Source organism: Artibeus jamaicensis, unplaced genomic scaffold (assembly GCF_021234435.1).
Source record: "Artibeus jamaicensis isolate MK-2021 breed Jamaican fruit bat unplaced genomic scaffold, CSHL_Jam_final contig_1571, whole genome shotgun sequence".
In the NCBI taxonomy this organism is placed as follows: Eukaryota; Metazoa; Chordata; class Mammalia; order Chiroptera; family Phyllostomidae; genus Artibeus; species Artibeus jamaicensis.
Window position 1 is genome coordinate 23597 of NW_026521305.1, and position 19356 is coordinate 42952.

At 38.4% G+C, this 19356-nt stretch overlaps 1 protein-coding gene across 1 annotated transcript in view; it reads left to right on the forward strand.

Annotated features, from left to right (window-relative positions):
- LOC119054210 (ankyrin repeat domain-containing protein 26-like) overlaps window positions 1-19356 on the forward strand; it is a 55201-nt gene that overhangs the window by 16588 nt on the left and 19257 nt on the right. Inside the window, 4 exon segments of the mRNA XM_053669371.1 lie at window positions 633-816; window positions 8537-8674; window positions 10877-11776; window positions 12964-13116. Coding sequence (XP_053525346.1) covers window positions 633-816; window positions 8537-8674; window positions 10877-11776; window positions 12964-13116 — 1375 coding nt within the window.

Genomic DNA, 19356 nt, shown 5'->3' on the forward strand with positions numbered 1-19356 from the left:
GATAGTAGTGAAAAAGATACGTTTAAAAGGTTACGAAGGAAGAAACATAAGAAGTGTAGAACAGCAGATACCAGACTCCCCAGACTGGTCTTGGATCACGGCGGCCAGCAGATACGGCTTGTGTGAAACGGTCCTGCAGATGCTGTCGTGCATGCAAATCACTTTTAGGGGTACCTGTGATATTCTATGAAGCTGGAATTTTATTTCTAGTGAATTTATAAACCTGTTTGTAAACAACTACTTCTCTTTCTAATTAGTACCTAAATGATGTGATGTCCTAATGGAGGAATAATTATGATTGTGCAAAAAAGGGTAATTTCAAGTCTGCCTTTACTGAATAATTTCAGAACTGTTTTTCTGCAGTATTTATCACATTACTATTGACTAAAGCATACAAAGTTTTTTCATTGCTGCACCTCAGATATGTATATAAAGATATATATAAAGATTATATATATATATATGAACAGATTAAAGTGAGAAATAAAAACATGAGACCTAGCAAAGAAAAAATATTCAAAAACATGAGAATTTCATTAGCATAATAAATCAACATATGTGGAACCAGATCATAAAATGAACGTTTAATTTTCCAATGAATTGAATTTTAAGATAAGTATATTTAACCGCAGGTTTACATTAAAAGAAGAAAAAGAGAAGAGAAGAAATATGGATGTGTTATATGACAAAATAAGGGAGCAGTTAAGAAAAAAAGAGGAGCAATATATAAAAGTAGTTGAAATGAACCAACAACTCGAAACCACTCTTAGAACACTAGACATGGACTTGAAGATTGTAAAAAAGAATTTAAATCAGGTAAATTTATCTTTTGTAAAAATGTCTTATTTCTCTTTCTGTGTGTGTGTGTGTCTAAGCAATGGCTGAGCTTCTCTTTGGGGAGACAGAGCTTTGCCTTTTTTTAAAAAATCTGTTATTGTTTAAATTCAGTATTATTTTGTATTAGTTTCAGGTGTAGAGCATAGTGGTTAGACAATCATATACTTTAGAAAGTGCTCCTCCAATATTTCAAGTTCCCACCTGGCAATGTACACTGTGTATGATATTTTTTACTATATTCCCTGTGCTCTACTTTACATCACCATGACATTTTGTGACTAATTTGTACTTTTTATTTCTTTGTTTTTATTGTTGACACTATTACAGGTGTCACATTTACCCACACTTTGCCCATGTTAACCCAGCCCTTGCCATCCCCTCCTTTGCTCAGGCCATCACCACACTCTTGTCTGTGTCCATGGGTCATGCATGTATGTTCTTTGGCTAATCCCTTCAGCTCCTTTCATCCAGTCTTTCCCATCTTTCCTCTGATCTGACAACTGTAAGTCTGTTCCATGTATCCATGCCTCTGTTTCTATTTTCCTCGTCAGTTTATTTTGCTCATTAGATTCCACATGTAACTGAAATAATATGGTACTTGCCTTTCTCTGACTGGCTTTTTTCACTTAGTGTAATAATCTCTAGGTCTTTCCTTGCTGTCACAAAGGTAAGATTTTCTCCTTTTTTATGGCCAAATAGTATTCCATTGTGTAAATGTTCCACTCATCAATTAATGGGCACTTAGGCTGTTTCCAAATCTTAGCTATTGTAAATAATGCTGCAACGAACATGGAGGTGCATATGTTCTTTCAAATCAGTGTTTCAGGGGGGTTTTTTAGTGGGGGGATATATTCTCAGAAGTGGGATTGCTGGGTCAAAAGGTAGTGCCATTTAAAATTTTTTGTGGAAACTCAATACTGTTTTCCACAATGGCTGCACCAGTCTGCATTCCCACCAAAGTGCATGAGGGTTCCCTTTCCTCCAGATCCTGAGCAGCACTTGTTGTTTGATGATTTATTGATGATAGTCATTCTGACATTCTGATAGTCATCTGACAGATGATATCTCATTGTGGTTTTAATTTGTGTTTTTCTGGCGATTAGTGATATCGAGCATTTTTTCGTATGTCAGTTGGCTGTATGTCCTCCTTGTAGAAGTTTCTATTCAGATCCTTTGCCCATTTTTTAATTGGGTTGTTTGTCTTCCTGGTGATAAGTTGTGGAAGTTCTTTATGTATTTTAGATATTAACCCCTTATCAGATGTATCATCAGCAAATATATTGTCCCATACATTAGTTTTCCCTTTTCATTTTGTTGACAGTTTCTTTTGCTGTGCAGAAGCTTTTTAGTTTGACATAGTCCCATTTGTTTATTTTTCTTTAATTTCCATTGCCTTAGAAGATATAGCACCAAAAATGTTGCTTATGAGAGATGTCTGAAATTTTACTGCCTGTGTTAAGACTTTTATGGTTTCATGAGTTACATTTAAGTCTTGTATTCATTTTGAGTTTATTCTTGTGTGCGGTGTAAATTGGCGATCTAGTTTCATTTTTTGCATGTACCTGTCCAACTTTCTCAACACCATTTATTGAAAAGACTGTCTTTACTGCATTGTATGCTTTTGCCACCATTGTCAAATATTCTATGACTACAACAGCATAGATTTATTTCTGGGCTCTCTGTTCTGTTCCATTGATCTATGTGCCTATTCTCATGCCAGTACCAGACTGTTTTGAATACGGTGGCCTTGTGGTATAGTGTGATATCATGTACTGTGATACCTCCAACTTTGTTGTACTTTCTGTAGATTAATGAAACTTGGAGGTCTTTTTAAGTTCCATATAAATTTTTAGAATATTAGTTCTGGCTCTGTGAAATATGCCATGGTATTTTAATAGAAATTGCCTTGAAGCTATAGATTGCTTTGGGTATTGCATATTGGCAATTAAAATGTGCAATACCAAGTACTGGACATTTTAATAATGTTAATTCTTCTAGCCCATGGACAAGATATATGCTTCCACTTATTTGTATCTTCTTCGGTTTTTTCTTCAATGTCCTATAGTTTTCTGAGTACAGGTCTTTTACCTCCTTGGTTAAATTTATTCCTGGTACCTTATTTTGTTGTTGTTGTTGTTGCAGCAGTAAATGGAATTGTTTTCTTAGTTTCTCTTTCTGATAGTTTATTATTGGTATATAAAAATGCCACAGACTTCCGAATGCTAATTTTGTTTCCTGCTACTTTCCAAAATTTATTTGTTAGATCTAATAATTTTTTTGGTTGAGTGTTTGGAGTTTTCTATGTACTACATCATGTCATCTGAGAATAAATGCAGTTTTGCTTCCTCCTTTCCAATTTGAATGCCTTTCATTTCTACTTCTTGTCCGATTGCTATGGCTAGGACTGGCAGTTCTATGTTTATTTAGAGTGGTGAAGGCAGACATCCCTGTCTTGTTCCTGATCATAAGGGGGAAGTGCTCTTAGTTTTTGTCCCTTGAGGATGATGTTAGCTGTGGGTTTGTATCAAATGCTTTTTCTGAATGTGTTGATATGATCATGTGATTTTTGTCTTTCATTTATGTGATATATCACATATATCAATTTGTGAATATTGTATCAACGTTGTATCCCTGAGATAAATCCCACTTGATAATGGTGTATGATATCTCTAATGTGTTACTGGATTTGGTTTGCTAATATTTTATTGAGAATTTTAGCTGCTATGTTCATCAGGCATATTGGCCTATAATTCTGGTGTCTTTATCTGGTTTTGGAAAAGGGTAATGCTGGCCTCATAAAATGAGCTTGGGTGTCTTCCCTTGTCTTGAATTTTTTGCAATAGTTTGAGGAGAGTTGTTAGTTCTTCTTGGAATGTTTGATAAAATTCACCTTTGAAGCCATCCAGTCCAGGACATTTGTTTGCCGGGAATTTTTTTATTACCACTTCAATTTCAGTAGGTGTAATCTGTCTTTTCAGATTCTCTGACTCTCCCTTACATAATTTTAGAAGATTGTTTATTTCTAGAAATGTATCCATTACAACCAGGCTGTCCAGTTCTTTGGCATATAGTCGTTTATAATATTTTCTTACAATCCTTTGTATTTCTCTGGTGTCAGTTGTTATTTCTCCTCTTCCATTTCTGATTTCATTTATTTGGGTCCTCTTTTTTCCTTTCTTGATGAGTCTGGCTAAAGGTTTGTCAATCTTGTTTATCTTTGCAAAGGCCCAGTTCTTGAATTTATTGATACTTTGTACTTTTTAAAATCTGATAATTTATTTAGACTCTCATATTTATTTTTTCCTTCCTTCAACTTCCTCTGGACTTTGTTTGTTGTTCTTTTTCTGTTTTTTTAAGTGTAGGGTTAGATTGTTCTAGGTTTTTCATGCTTTTTGAAAAATTTTCATTTAGTTATTTTTCAAGTACAGTTTTCTGTTTATTTCTCCCATCCCAGCCCACCCCTCCCCCATGCACCCCACCTCCCTCCCATTTCCACCCCCCTTAGTTATTGTCCCTGTGTCCTTTATACTTGTTCCTCTAAGTCCCTCCCATTTTTTCCCCTTAAATTCCCTCTCCTCTCCCCTCTGGTCACTGTCCCCCTGTTTTCATGCTTTTTGAGATAGGCCTGTAATGCTATGAACTTTTCTTTCAGCACTTGCACTGTGTCCCACAGATTTGGGGTTATCATGTGTTCATTTTTATTTGTTTCCAGGCAATTTTTGGTTTCTTTGATCTCATTGTTAATCCATTCATTATCTAACATGTGTTTGAATGTTCTTAGTTTTGTTACTATAGTTGATTTGTAGTTTCATGTCATTGGGATCCAAGAAGATGATTGGTATGATTTCAGTCTTCTTGAATTTGTTAAGACGTGGTCTTTGAGAATATTCCATGTGCACTTGAAAAGAATGTATGTTCTACTGCTTTGGGATGAAGTGTTCTGTACCTATCAGTTAAATCCATCCAGTCTAGTGTAATATTTGATGTTGCCATTTCCTTGTTGATTTTTCATCTGGTGGGTCTAGCCATTGATGACAGTGGTGTGTTAATATCCCCTACTATGACTGTACTGATGGTGAGCTCTCCCTTAAAGTCCACCAAGGTTTTTTTTATATATTTAGGTACTTCTGTATTGGGTGTTATAAAATTTTACAAGGCTTATACCCTTGTTGGATTTGCCACGCTAGTATTATGTAGTGACTTTCTTTGTTTCTTGTTATGGGCTTTATTTTGAAGTCTCTTTTGTCAGATACAATTATTGCTACCCCAACCTTCTTTTTTTGTTTTGTTTACATTTGCATGGAATCTGTTTTTTTATTTCTTCACTTTCAGCATGTGTATGTCTTTTTTTAAGTTGGGTCTTATTTATGTTCCTCTATCTCTCTATTTCTTCTTCTTTTTAAAGCAGTCCCTTTAACATTTCTTGAAATACTGGTTTGGTGGTAATGAATTCCTATAGCCATTTTTGTCATGGAAGCTCTTTATTTTACCTTCAATTTTATTTATTTTTGATTATAGAGAAAGGGGAAGAAAGGAATAAGGAGAGGATAGAAATGCGGATATGAGAGAGAAACATCAACTGGCTGCCTCCTCTATGTACTGTGGCTGGGGACTGAACCCACAACTGAGGGATGCGCTCAGACTAGGAATCAAACCAGGGATCTTCCCATTTTGGGTACAATGCCCAACCAGCTGAGCCACATTGACTGAGGCACTCCTTTCATTTTAAATGAGAGCCTTGCTGGGTAGCCTTATCTTGGTTACAGGTCATTGCTTTTTCTCCTTTGAATACTTTATTGCAATTTCTTCTGGCCTAAAGTGTTTCTGTTGAGAAATCAGCTGACAGCCTTATGGGAACTCCCTTATGGCTTACTGTCTCTCGCTGCCTTTAAGATTCTCTGTTTTTAACATTTGTCATTTTAATTATGATGTGTCTTTTTATGGGTCTCTTTGGATTCATCCTGATTGAGACTCTCTGTGCTTTCTAAAATGTGTGGCTCTTTGCTTCACTAGGTTAGGGACGTTTTCTCCCATTATTTCTTCAAACAGGTTCTCTTTCTTGCTTACACTCTCTTCTTCTTCTGGTATTTCTTTGATGTGGATGTTGTTATGCTTGCTGTTGTCACAGAGATTTCTTAGACATTCCTCATTTCTCTTATTTCTCTCTTGTTTTTCATGCTCTGCTCAGTTACTTATTGTACTCTTTTCCTCTCATTTTACAGTTCAGTGGATGGAGTTAATTCTTAAGGCCCGGTGACTGTAAGGCTAAACCTCAGTCACTGTGTATGAGGTGCTGTGCAGGGGCTGCCCCTGAGGCAGAGTTGTTCCTGGCAGAATTGGGTGCCTGCCGGAAGCCCCCTTTGGGTATGCTGCTTGTTTGGCTAGTTGTGTTGAGCTCTGGTGTGGTCTATAGCCCATCACTGGTTGTGTTGGTTCTGGATCCATTTGGATGGAATTCAGGTCCAGGTCGCTGTCAGACATTGTGTGTAACTGGTTTGGGGCTACCTGCTTGTAGCTAACACAGTGTTCACTGTTTGTGCCTCCATCTACTGGACCTGAGTGTGCATGGAAGGGGCCAATCTGTGTAAAAGGGTCAGCTTCCTCCAGCTTAGGGTTGGGGACAGATCTAAACAGACTAAGGCTCCCTGAGCTCTGCCTCCACCTGTTAGCTACTCTGCCTTCCCTATGGTTGCCCAGGTCTAGCTCCAGAGCCTTCCAAAGAAATCAGGCTAGTCATGATCTACAGCCCCTTTCTCAGGTTGAGAGCTTGGTAGGGCGGGGCAACCAGGGAGGGGAGGACAGGGCTAGTGGATCTTCTACTTGAAGGTCAGATAGTCAGGCACTCAACGAGGGGAAAGTGACCTATACTTCAAAGCCACACCCCTCAGTCTCTGTCAGAGTCTCTAACTCTAGTTCCCTGTAGGGGAACTGACTGCAGGTTCAGGTTCAGTGCGGCCAGCTGTTCCCTCTGCAGGAGTAAACTCAACCATGCTGGGCTCAGGGGCATAGATCAAAAGAGTCTGCTGTTAGGGATGATGTCAGCCCAGCCTGCTGGAGGGAGCTAAGCACTTTGTCTTGGTTCAGTCAGTAGCCTCCAAGGGTCACACACTTTGAATGTCCCCACTCTGAGCTGCTCTGCCTTCCCTCTATGGACCTGCACCCAGCAGGCCTATCCAGGAATTAGCAGGGCTGATCCAAAGAGTCTCCTATTGGGAGTGGTACCTGCAAGCCTGTAGGAGGGAGGTGGGCAGTTCTTTATTCAGGGTAGGATGAGCTGAACTCTCAGGGGAGTTTGTATTTGCCTCCCTGCAATGTAGCCACATAGTTCAGCACTTGCACCTCTGGCTCCCAGCCAGAAGCCTCCCCAAGAGACACAGTCCAAAACTCCCAGTTCTGCATGGCTCCCTGGTCCCCTGGACCTCGAACCAATCAGGACCAGACTTATGGTCATCCTCCCCAGCACTCCAGTCTCTCCATGTGGCAGGTCTTGGCAGGGCTGAAAGTCCCAGCTCTGCATGGTTCCCATGCACTGCAGAACTCAGCGGGATTGGGAAGGCTGAGTGCCTCAGAAGGTCGGAGGAGGGGTACCAGCTGTGCATTGGAGGTGAAGGAGACTGACCCTCTTTCTCAAGACACACAGTTTAGTCACTGTCTGAGTCTTCAGCAAAAGCCTCCCCAGAAAAAAAGGAGGTCCCCTTAAGAGGGGACCCCTCCACAGGCCCCATCTATGGCCTCACCAGCAGTTGGAGACTAGAGCACAACTCCCCAGGCTGGTGCTTAATAACAGGAGTGCTCTTCCCTGGGCGAGGGCAGTCTGACTCTCCCAGGCTGACTGAATGCATCCGCACTGATTTTCACTGCCAGGTGCTACACGGGCCCCTCTTCCCATCTCTGTTGCTCTGGATTGGGGGTTACTGTGTGGGGTTGAGGCCCCTTGCTCCAAAGGGGAGGGAGTTTTGCAGCCGCAATATCCCTGAAGCTTCTCAACCAACTCCACCCCTGAGTGCAAGGAGGTGAGGTGGGGGGACACTCTGCCTTACCCCGCCTTTGTCCTTCTTAGCAGTTCTTATGTGGCTTCTTCTGGAAATCCTCAGTTATAATATTTCAGGTCAGCTAGCCTTCAGTTGGTTGTTCAGGTTGATTGCTCTGTAATTTAGCTGTAAGTGTGGTTTGGGTCAGAAGCAGGGGTGCAGCTTCTACCTACTCTGTAGCCATCTTGGAATTCCAGAAATTTTTCATTTGTTACAATGTTTTATGTTTATATTTATAACATCCTTTTGATTTAATGTTATCCCATTCAAAATGTGAACTATAATATATAATTAAAATTATAAATTTATTGCAATTCTTGGCATCTAATAAATGCTATAAAGAAATAGAAGGTAAATTCAGCTTATCCATTAACATAAATATTAATTTTCACTTTTTGAAATGTTAACATACATTTATTTGTCTTGAGACCATCATGGAAGTAGTCAAATGTCATTTTAAAAAAATTTTATTTCACAGTACTATGTTTTTGCTGTTTGACAGATTTAGCTGTGATTTAAATTAAGATTTGAGTTTTTCATGGAAGACAGGATCCTTGTGTTTAAAAAGGCTACCCCCTTTTAACAGTGTTTTTAAGGTTCTTCTCATAAGCTTATGACTTCTTCTCTTAATGCTGTGAGACCAAAAACATAATGAAGTGTGTCTCTAGGTTATAGAAGAGCGAAATGACATTCAAAGGCAACTTTCTCGAGAACAGAATGCCAGAACATTGCAAGAGGAAATTTTGACCAGTCACCTTTGCAAACAAAAGGAGATACAGACAGCTCATGACAAAATAAATTCTGAGGTATTTTGCTTAGTCGATTGCAAATACTCTTGTGTATGTATTTGTGTATGTATTTAAAAACCCAATACTGTACAAATGGAAAATAGAGAGTATTTTTAAAATATCTGTGTGTGTGATGTACACACACACACACACACACAGAATCCTGAGTTTATGTTTTTAACCTCTCTATTCCACATTGTGTAACTCAGAGAGTTCATTGATGTATATAGGAGTTCTTAGCACAATGCCTACATGGTCATTTATTAATACATGTAATTATTAAAACTGACCGTGAGAGTATTAGAAAAGTTGAATATTTAAGAAATGTTCTAGGAAAACAATTATAGGACATTTAATCCACCCAAATACATGCAGAGTGAAAACTCTTACCGTGGAGCTCTATATATTCAGACTATAAGCTGAATTTCTAAGTCGGGCAGCATTTTTGGCCTGCTGGTTAAAATGATATTCTTAATTCAAGTCCATTTGTCTCCCACACTGAAGGAGTGACTTTCACTACGGCCTCATGCAGAGAGAGGCTTCTAATATTTTCTATAAGACCGATGAGCTTTCCATGATCTTAAAAACATTGCTATTAATGACAGATATTCCAGGTTTTAGAATTGGTTTCATTCCCTTGATATATTGAAAGAGAGGTTAATTTTCACTTCTGTTGATAGTAAGGAGGAAAAGTATAGCCAGTTCAGAGACCGTATTTTAGATACCATTCTCCTACTTTTGAGAAAAGAAACAGTTTTCTCCAAGTAGTATCCCATTTTAGAACAAGGAGCTTTTGGAAACAGTGATATGCCATAATGTACCATGAGAAACAAACAAACAAAAACCCCAGAATTATCTTCTGGAGAAGGGGCTCCTTGCAGTACAGGCTTCCCTGCTAGGTGAGTGTTCTAGGAACCCATCTGTATCAGTGTACCACCTGGTGTGGCTGTGAGAGGCTATGTTCAGCTTTAGGAAATTTTTTTGAAGGCTCTTTCAACGTATTTTCCCATTTCGTGATGGGTGATTTATGAATGCGCCTGCCCACACCACACTGTTTTCAGCAGTTTTTGACCAAAAAAGGCATGACCCCTGTGCCCCACCCTTCCTATTCACCTGATCTCACTCTGAGTGACTTTTTTTGTTTTCCCGGATGAAAAAAAAATCATCAAAGGGAAACGTTTTACGGGTATGGAAGAGGTGAAACAAAAAATGGCAGAAGCACTAAAAGACATCAAAATCGGCAAGTTCAAAAACTGTACTGAGCAGCAGAAAAAGTGTCCTGATAGGTGTATTGCATCAAATGAAGAGTTCTTTGAAGGTGACTGAAGTTTAAACATATGAGCATAGAGATACAATTTCTTATAAATAAATTCCATGTTGAGGTCCCCCCTCATACACTTAGTGATAATTTATTGATAAGTATTTTCTCCCTAGTAAAGCAATTCAGCATATTTTTCTCCCATTTCACAGTTATTACTACTTTAAACATTGTGAAGAGGAAATAAAAGTTATTGCAGCAGCAAGTAATCTCACGATTTTCAAAGTATAGCTCTGCAAATTTTGCCTTATATGCCTTTAGTGTTTTGAAATACAAGGCTTCTTTTGTTTAACCTCTCCATTCCAAATTGTGATAACCAAAAGAGTTCATGTATAAAGAAGTGCTTAGGACAGTGCCTAGATTATCGGGTTTTAGTAAATGTAGTGTTTATAAGTATAAAATTATAAGTAGAATATGTATGGAATATTCTCAGGAAAAAATAATTGGGAAATGTAATCCATTCAAATATGTGCAGTGTTAATACTCTTAACTCTGGGGTAGCTGTGTGTTCAGACTGTACATTCAGTCTTTAAGTGTAGTCAAATTTATTGATCTTTTATGCCTTCTGGGTAATTCCTTTTTGTAATTTAGAGATTTTTAGTATTTCTCTCATGATTCCTTTTTTGATTTCATGGATTCATCATTTTATATTAAATTTCTGAACTTTGGGGAATTTACACTTATACAGATTTGGAGGTTTGGCTCCAACTCTTTTTTCCAGGGGGATATATACTTGTTGTAACCTTTTAATTATGTAAACATGTATGTTACTCTTCAATTTCAGAAGACATCATGATATGTCATTTCAATGAGTGTTAGCTGCATGTCTCCTTTATTTTTCTTATGTTTCTGATAATTATGAAAAAGAAAAAAATCTGTTGCATGAAAACCATATGTTACAGGATGAAATTGCCACACTAAGACTGGAGATAGATGCAATTAAAAATCAGAACCAGGAAATGGAAAAAAAATATTTTGAGGACATTGCAGTTGTCAAAGAAGATAATGACCTTCTTCAAAAGACAATACAACTAAATGAGGAAGAATTTACAAAAACAGTATCCCAATATAATGGGCAGCTTAATGTTCTGACAGCGGAGAATACAATACTGAAGTCTAAACTGGAGACTGAACAACAAAACAAAGAGAGACTGGAAACAGAAATTGAATCATACCGGTCGAGACTGGCTGCTGCTGTACAGGACCATGAGCAAAGTGAGGCATCAAAAAGAGACCTGCAACATGATTTCCAGAGAACAAGAGATGAATGGTTTCGTTTACGGGACAAAATGAATTGTGACATGTCTGACCTGGAAGACAGAAACGAGATTCTTTCTCAACAACTTTCTAAAGCTGAAAGTAAATTCAATAGCCTAGAGATCGAGCTTCATCACACAAGAGATGCTCTCAGAGAAAGGACTTTGGTTTTAGAGGGTGTACAGAGAGATCTAAGCCAAACACAGTGTCAAAAGAAGGAAATCGAACATATGTATCAAAAGGAACAGGGTAAAGTGAGTAAATACATTGGAAAACAGGGCTCCTTAGAGGAGAGGCTATCTCAACTACAGAGCGAAAATGTGTTGCTGCGACAGCAGCTGGATGATGCTCACAATAAAGCTGACAGTAAAGAAAAGACAGTAATTAACATTCAGGATCAGTTTCAGGATATCATAAAAATATTTCAAGCCGAAAGTAAAAAACAAGCTCTTATGCTGAATGAAAGAAATAAGGAGTTAATCAGTGAGTGCAATCATTTAAAAGAAAGGATGAATCAGTGTGAAAATGATAAAGCAGAAAGAGACGTAAGTATCCAAAAATGATAAGCATTTTTCAAATTTCTTTTAAAATTCAAGTATTGTATTTGATGATGGCTAAATGTTCAGTCTATAGTTGAACATTAAAAATATCGAGATTATAACTGTGTTTCCTCTATCAGCCTGAAAGCAGACCTTGTATATCCTGCAAAGGAAAATTAGAACCAAGAGGTGTTTTGAGTAAATACATTGTATTGCCTATGAAATGTTAAGAAGGTAAATCATAGGTTGTTAATAGATATAGATTGATATTAATCATTTAGTCTTATACTGATACAATGTTAATTTTAATCTGTCACTACATTTTAGTAGCATTATGAAGCAGGAAATGTTCATACCTAAAATGAGTATTTTGAAGTTAAATTTCAATTAAGCGAATTATCTTGACAGCTGATTTCAGATTTCCCAAATGAACTGAAGTGTAGACTCTGTATCTCATAGAACTTTTCCTTCAGTGGTTTCTGATACATTTTATTTGGTATAATGTTATTTTTATTCATGTCAATTTGAATTAAACTTGGAAACATTTCAGTCTTGAGTAATGTAATCTTATAACCTCTCAACTCTTTAACGACATCTACTTTTCATTAAATCATAATTTCAGACAAATGTGATTAGTTTTAGCAACTGTACTTGATTTCATCTTTCTACTACCTTTTACATTTTCTTTGAATATTTTTACATATAATTTGTTCATATTTCTCATTTCAAGACCCAATTACTATCATTTGGAGATAAGTTTGTTTAGTACAGAGAAAATTGTTGTTCTCTGTGATTTATTAATTTAGCATTGGCTCTCCAATTCAGACTAGTGAGGGGTGGCAGGATTTATATGTAGCAGGAAGAGAGGTCAAGGCCAGATTACTCAGTAAATAGGAATGTGTCCATATGAAGAAAATAAGGTGAAATGATGTATATGGTGATGTTTTTTTCAGTTATATATTATGTTATAATATATGACTCTAAAAAAGCACATACAAGGTGGGGCAAAAGTTAGGTTTACAGTTGTTTATAGGAAAATGATACAATAATTAATAAAAATACAAGAATAAACTCTTTTTTTTTTGTACTCACAACTATAAACCTTTTGCCCCATCGTATGTGAATTTATATATTATTAACATAATTAACCAGTAGTGTGATTTATAAAATCAGTAACAGAAATATCTTACTAGGCAATGGTGAGACAACTTCAACAAGAACTGGCTGACACCCTAAAAAAACAATCAATGTCAGAGGCCTCACTGGAAGTTACATCACGTTATCGTATGGATTTAGAGGAAGAGTCACAGGATTTAAAGAAGAAATTAGATCACGTCAGAAGTCAAGTATGTATGAACTTGAACTTGTCATCAGTTAATCTATAGCTTATTAAATAATATATTTTAGATACTAATTTGTATGGGCACCTTTCTAGTTTTGTTATAATTAATTTATTATAAATACATTATCTTTGTAACATACTTATTTCTTTTTTTAAGGTATATTTTACTCATTATACTATTGCAGTTGTCCCAATTTTCTCCCCTTTGCCCACCTCCCCCTGGTACCTCCCTTTCCTCCAACAACCCCCCCTCCCCAAGTTTATGTCCATGGGTCATGCATATAAGTTCTTTGGCTTCTCTGTTTCTTATACTAAACATCCCCCTGTCTGTTTTATACCTACCAATTATGCTTCTTAATCCCAGCACGTTTCCCAAATTCTTCCCCCTTCCCCCTGATGACCCTCCATGTGATCTCCATATTTATAATTCTGTTCCTGTTCTAGTTGTTTGCTCAGTTTATTTTTGTTTTTGGTTTTGGTTTTTAGATTCACTTGTTGATAGTTGTGAGTTTGTCATCATTTTATGTTCATAGTTTTGATCTTCTTTTTCTTAAATAAGTCCCTTTAATATTTCATATAATAAGGGCTTGATGATGATGAACTCCTTTAGTTTTATCTTGTCTGGGAAGCACTTTATCTGCCCTTCCATTCTAATGACAGCTTTGCTGGGTACAGCAATCTTGGTTGTAAGTTTGCTTTTCATCACTTTGAATACTTCTTACCACTCCCTTGCCTGCAAAGCTTCTATTGAGAATTTAGCTGACAGTCTTATGGGAACTTCTTTGTAGGTAACTCTCTGCTTTACTTGTGCTGATTTTAAGATTTTATCTTTAACTTTTGGCATTTTAATTATGATATGTTTTGGTGTGGTCCTCTTTGTGTTCATCTTGTTTGTGACTCTGTGCTTCCTGGACTTGTATGTCTATGTCCTTCAGCAAAATAGGGGAATTTTCTTTCATTATTTTTTCAAACAAGTTTCCAATTTATCACTCTTTCTCTTCTCATTCTGGTATCCCTGTGATTTCGGTATTGGCACTTTTGGAGATGTCCCAGAGTCTTCTTATTCTCTCCTTGTTTTTTAAAAATTCCTGTTTCTTCATTCTGTTCTGATTGGTTGTTTATTTCTTCCTTATATTCCAAATCATTGATGTGAAACCCACCTTCCTTCCCTTCACTGTTGGTTCCATGTGGATTTTTCTTTCTTTCTCTTATTGTAGGCTTGATTTCTTCCTTTATGCTTTTGACAAATTCAGTGAGTTCTCTGAGTGTCCTGATCACCACTGTGTTAAACTCTGCATCTGATAGGTTGGCTATCTCCATTGGGTTTTGTTCTGTTCTTTCATTTGGGCCACATTTCTTTGTCTCCTCAATTTGGCAGTCTCCTTGTCTTTGTTTCTGTCAAGGTAGAACTACTTTGACTACCTGTCTTAGTGCACCTGTTAAATTGTATGGGGTGGAGCCTTAGATATTCACCACAGTGGGGCAACCCACTTCCCTGCTTTGTGGCTCTGTATGAGGAGGAGGGGACAATGCCACTGTCTGGCTGCTGGAGGCTTTGCTCAGCAGTCACGCCATTCCCACTCACCTTACTCCCTTCCTGTATGCTGCTAGCATCCCTCCAGCTGCTGCCCTGTGGTGGTGATTCCCAGAAGGGGTGGGTTCCCTTGTGTTCTAGGACTATGCGAGTTCTTTAAACAGATTCTCCTGAGAGACTGGCGGTTTCTCCCACCACCCCAACCCCCACCGATTTTTACAAATGGAAGTTATAAGGCTTTATTTTTTCAGCACTGGAACCCTGGGCTGCACTGTCTGGCCTGGGACTGGGATCACTCATTCCCAAGGTATCCCTCCTGATTTTTATCCACCACCTGTGAACGTGGGACTGCCCATTCTGCCAGCTGCCACCGCTACTGCCTCGCCACCACCATACCGCATCCTCTCTGGCTCAGCTTTCTGTCTCTGCTCTTCCTACCCATCTGGATGAATGTGGCTTCTTTAAATTCTTGGTTGTCAGACTTCTATGTAGTTCAATTTTCTGGCAGTTCTGGGTGTTTATAGTTTTGCAGTTTGTTATGATCCTTCTTATGGATGTGCAAGGAGGCAAAGGATGTCTACCTATGCCTCCATCTTGACTGGGAGTCTGCACTTATTTCTAAAACCTTGGCTTTTATTCTGCCATTTACATTTATGTTTTTTCTTATGATATTTACCCTTAGGAAAGTTAAGAATTATGCATTATTCTTCATAGACATCAAGAGACTTTTTTTCTATTAAACAATGTTTTTAGTGATGTCTCCATTATCATGAGGCAGATAAAATCTGAGAATAATGTTTAATGGAACGTTCCAGAAAGTTGTTTTATTTCTATCTTCACTTTTGTGAATGGTTACAGAATCTGGATTTATTTCATAGATTTCATAATGACTTGTATGGAGGCACCATTATACAAAACAGTTGAAGTAGGCATTTCCTTCATTTTCTCTCATGTAGAGACATTATAAAAGCATGGAAATAATTCAGATCATTGTGGTATGCACATGTACAACAGAAAATTAAGAAAATGAAATTTAGATCCACCATTGGCTTTTTAAAAATATATTTTATTGATTATGCCACTACAGTTGTCCTATTCCCCCCTTCATTCTCCTCCACCCTGCACATCCCCTCCCCTACCATTCCCCCCTTTAGTTTATGTCCACGTGTCTCAAGTTCTTTAGATTCTATATCTCCCCTACTATTCTTGCCCTCCCCCCTATCTATTTTCTACTTACCGTCTCTGCTACTTATTCTCTGTACCTTCTCCCCCCTTCTCCTTCTCCCACTCCCCTGTTGCTAACCCTGCATGTGATCTTCATTTCTGTGGTTCTGCTCCTGATCTAGCTGTCCTCTTAGTTTGCTTTTGTTTCAGGTGTGGCTGTTAATAACTGTGATTTTGCTATCCTTTCACTGTTTATCTTTTTTATCTTCTTTTTCTTAGGTAAGTCCCTTTAACATTTCATATAAGCACTTTATCTGTCCTTCTATTCTAAATGAAAGCTTTGCTGGATAGATCAATCTTGGATGTAGGTCTTTGCCTTTCATGACTTGGAATACTTCTTGCCAGCCCCTCCTTGCCTGTAAGGTCTCTTTTGAGAAGTCAGCTGACAATCTGATAGGAAGTCCTTTGTAGGTGACTGTCCCCTTATCTCTTGCTGCTTCTAGGCTTCTCTCCTTCATTTGAATCTTGGCTAATGTAATGATGATGTGCCTTGGCGTGTTCCTTCTTGGGTCCAACTTCTTTGGGATTCTCTGAGCTTCCTGGATTTCCTGGAAGTCTATTTTCTCTGCCAGAATGGGGAAGTTCTCTTTTATTATTTGTTCAAATAAGGTTTCCACTCGTGACTCTTCCCCTTCTGGTACCCCTATAATTCGAATGTTGGAACGTTTAAAGATATCCTGAAGGTTCCTAAGCCTCTCCTCACTTTTTTGAATTTTTGTTTCTTCATCCTTTTCTGTTTGGTCATTTTTTTCTTCCTTCTGGTCCACTCTCTTGATTTGAGTTCCAGTTTCCTTTCCATCACTATTGGTTTCCTGTGCATTTCTCTTCATTTCACTTAGTTTAGCCTTCATTTGTACCTCTAATTTGTGACTATAATCAACCAGTTCTGTGAGCATCCTCATCACCAGTGTTTTGAAGTGCGTATCTGAAAGTTTGGCTATTTCTTCGTCTCTTAGAGTTATGGGCTCTGGGGCTCTGAGTTCTTTATGAGCCACAATGTTTCGGTCTGTTCACACCTGTTACTTATGAGGGGCAGAGTCTTAGGTGTTCACCAGGGTGGGTCAACCAATTCGCTGGTTTGTGACGCTGTATGTGGGGGCAGGGTCAGAGAGGGACAGTAGCGGCCCCCTCTGCTGCTTCCCGCTGATGAGCACTGCGAAGTCTGTCTCACTGCTCATGCCTTCGCCTGGTTTATCAGTCTGGCTGAACGGTTCGTTGTCAGACTTCTGTATAGTTCAATTTTCAGTGTTTTGCTGTGTTTTGGTTGCTAAAACTTTGTTGTCTTTAAACTTGATTGTGCGAGGAGGGACAGTGTATCCACCTACGCCTCCATCTTGGCACCATTGGCTTTTTTTAATTGCATTGTTATAATTCACATATCATATCACTTGTCCATTTTAATTGGTCATTCAATACATTTTGACATACTTAGTTATGCATCTAACTGTCACCTCACTCAACGATAGAACATTTTCCTCCCTCCAGAAACAAACTCCACGTGTCCTAGCTGTCACTCCCGGCTTCACATCTCCCCTGCCACCAGGCACAGCCAGTGTACTTTCTGCCTCTGTAGATTTGCCTGGTCTGGATGGTTCACATACATAGAATCACACGAGGAGCCGTGTTTCTGACTGGCTTCTTCCGCTTACTGTCCCATTTTCAAGGTTCAGCCATGTTATAGCACATCGATGTTTTATTTCTTTGTGTTGTGGAACAATACTTCATTGTGTGGCTAAGACCATTATCCATTCATCAGACAATGGAACTTTGTGCTGTTTTCACTTCCTGGCTGTTGGTAACTCTACTGTGAACATGAGTGCACAGGTGACTGTGTGAACCTGTTTTTATCTCCCTGCCATTGGATTTAATCGGGCTGATTTCAGCATCTCTCAGCCTTTACTCACGCTGTCCATTCCATCTTTTCAGTTTCTATTCCTCTTGCCTAATCCGACATCTCTTTGGACCTGGTTCCTACCTCCCACCTCCATGAAGTGTTCTCTGACTGTTCTAACTCTCGCTGACCTCACTCTTTCCAGCACTTGTCATCTTGTCTGTGCAGAAGAGTGTAGCCCTGAATTTTACATTGCTTTAATTTTTTTCATGAGACATAGTCTTGTGTTTCTAAGTATAAATTTGTCTATGGGATATATTATTGGATATGATGGCCTTATCTTTGTATATGAGTAAATTGAAACTATTTGAGCTTAACTATTGTTAGCATAAAATTACTTTATACTACACCAATACTGTATTCTTAGAGACATTGATATAATTAAACCTTTTTCTTGATGTATTTTAAGCAATTAAATATAAATATAATAGAGAATTATTTAATCAGAAGCTCATTATTTTTACCCTCATGTAAGGGGAAAAAGTAGAAATCAGCCTTCCTTCACTGTGCAGCCAGACCTAGGATTTAGAGATTTATAGCACTTTACCAACTGTAAATCTCTGGGAAGGGCTTTTCTGATACGCCATTGCACACCACTTTAATCTGCTCAGCAGAGTACTTGCTAACGCAGCCGGACATAAACAGTGGCTGGGGGTGAGTGGGTCTGGGAACTGTGATGTAGCACAGAGCCCGTTATCTCCGTGTCAGGGGCTTTACCCTGCCTGTCAGGTCCTGTGCTTGATGCACTGAATCCCAGAGGTGCTACTTGCATTGCTCCTGATTATGGCCTGCTGAGTAGTACAGAGAGGAAGTAAGTTATAAATTGTTATGAACAGAAAGGTATTATTGATGAGTGGCCTTGGTGAAAGCTTTCTGAAGCGCTGGGGGGACAGCCTGAGCCTCACGTTCCTCATTAGCTGCCATTGTCAGTGGTATAAAGAATGATTTCAATGTAACTTGTACAAGAGACCAGTTGCATTGCCATCTGCCTGAAGTATAAAATTTTATTAGAACTTCAAATACAGCGACAATAATAGTGTAGACCCTTAGAGCTTATTATGGGCCATGTACTCTTCTAACTACTTTACATGTATTCCCTAATTTAATCTTCCCGACATCCCAGTGAGGTAGGTAGCATTACTATCTCCATTATACAGATGAAGAAACTGAGACACCGAAAGTTTAAGTGATTTGCTCAAGGTGACAGAGCTAATAACTGGAGGCTGTGGGAATCAAACCCAGGCGTTCTGGCTCCCATGTAGATACTGCCTCTCAGGCTATTCAGTGAAGCATCTCGCTGTCACCAAAAGCAGCATGTTGTTAACTTTGATAATCACTGGAGTAGCCATGCTCATTCACATTTGTGAATGTTAAACTTGATGTGGTGCTTGGAATACAAAAAATGAAGGTTTATCTTAATTTTCTATTATTCCCGTTTGACCAGATTATAAATGTGTATATTTATCTGATAAAACATAAGTTGAGAACATGAGTAATGTTTTAGTGTGAGTACTAGAGAAGTGGTCCGTGATCTTCTCTGTGAAGGACCAGGTCATAACTATTTCAGGCTCCTGAGGCCAGGAGGTTCCTGTCGT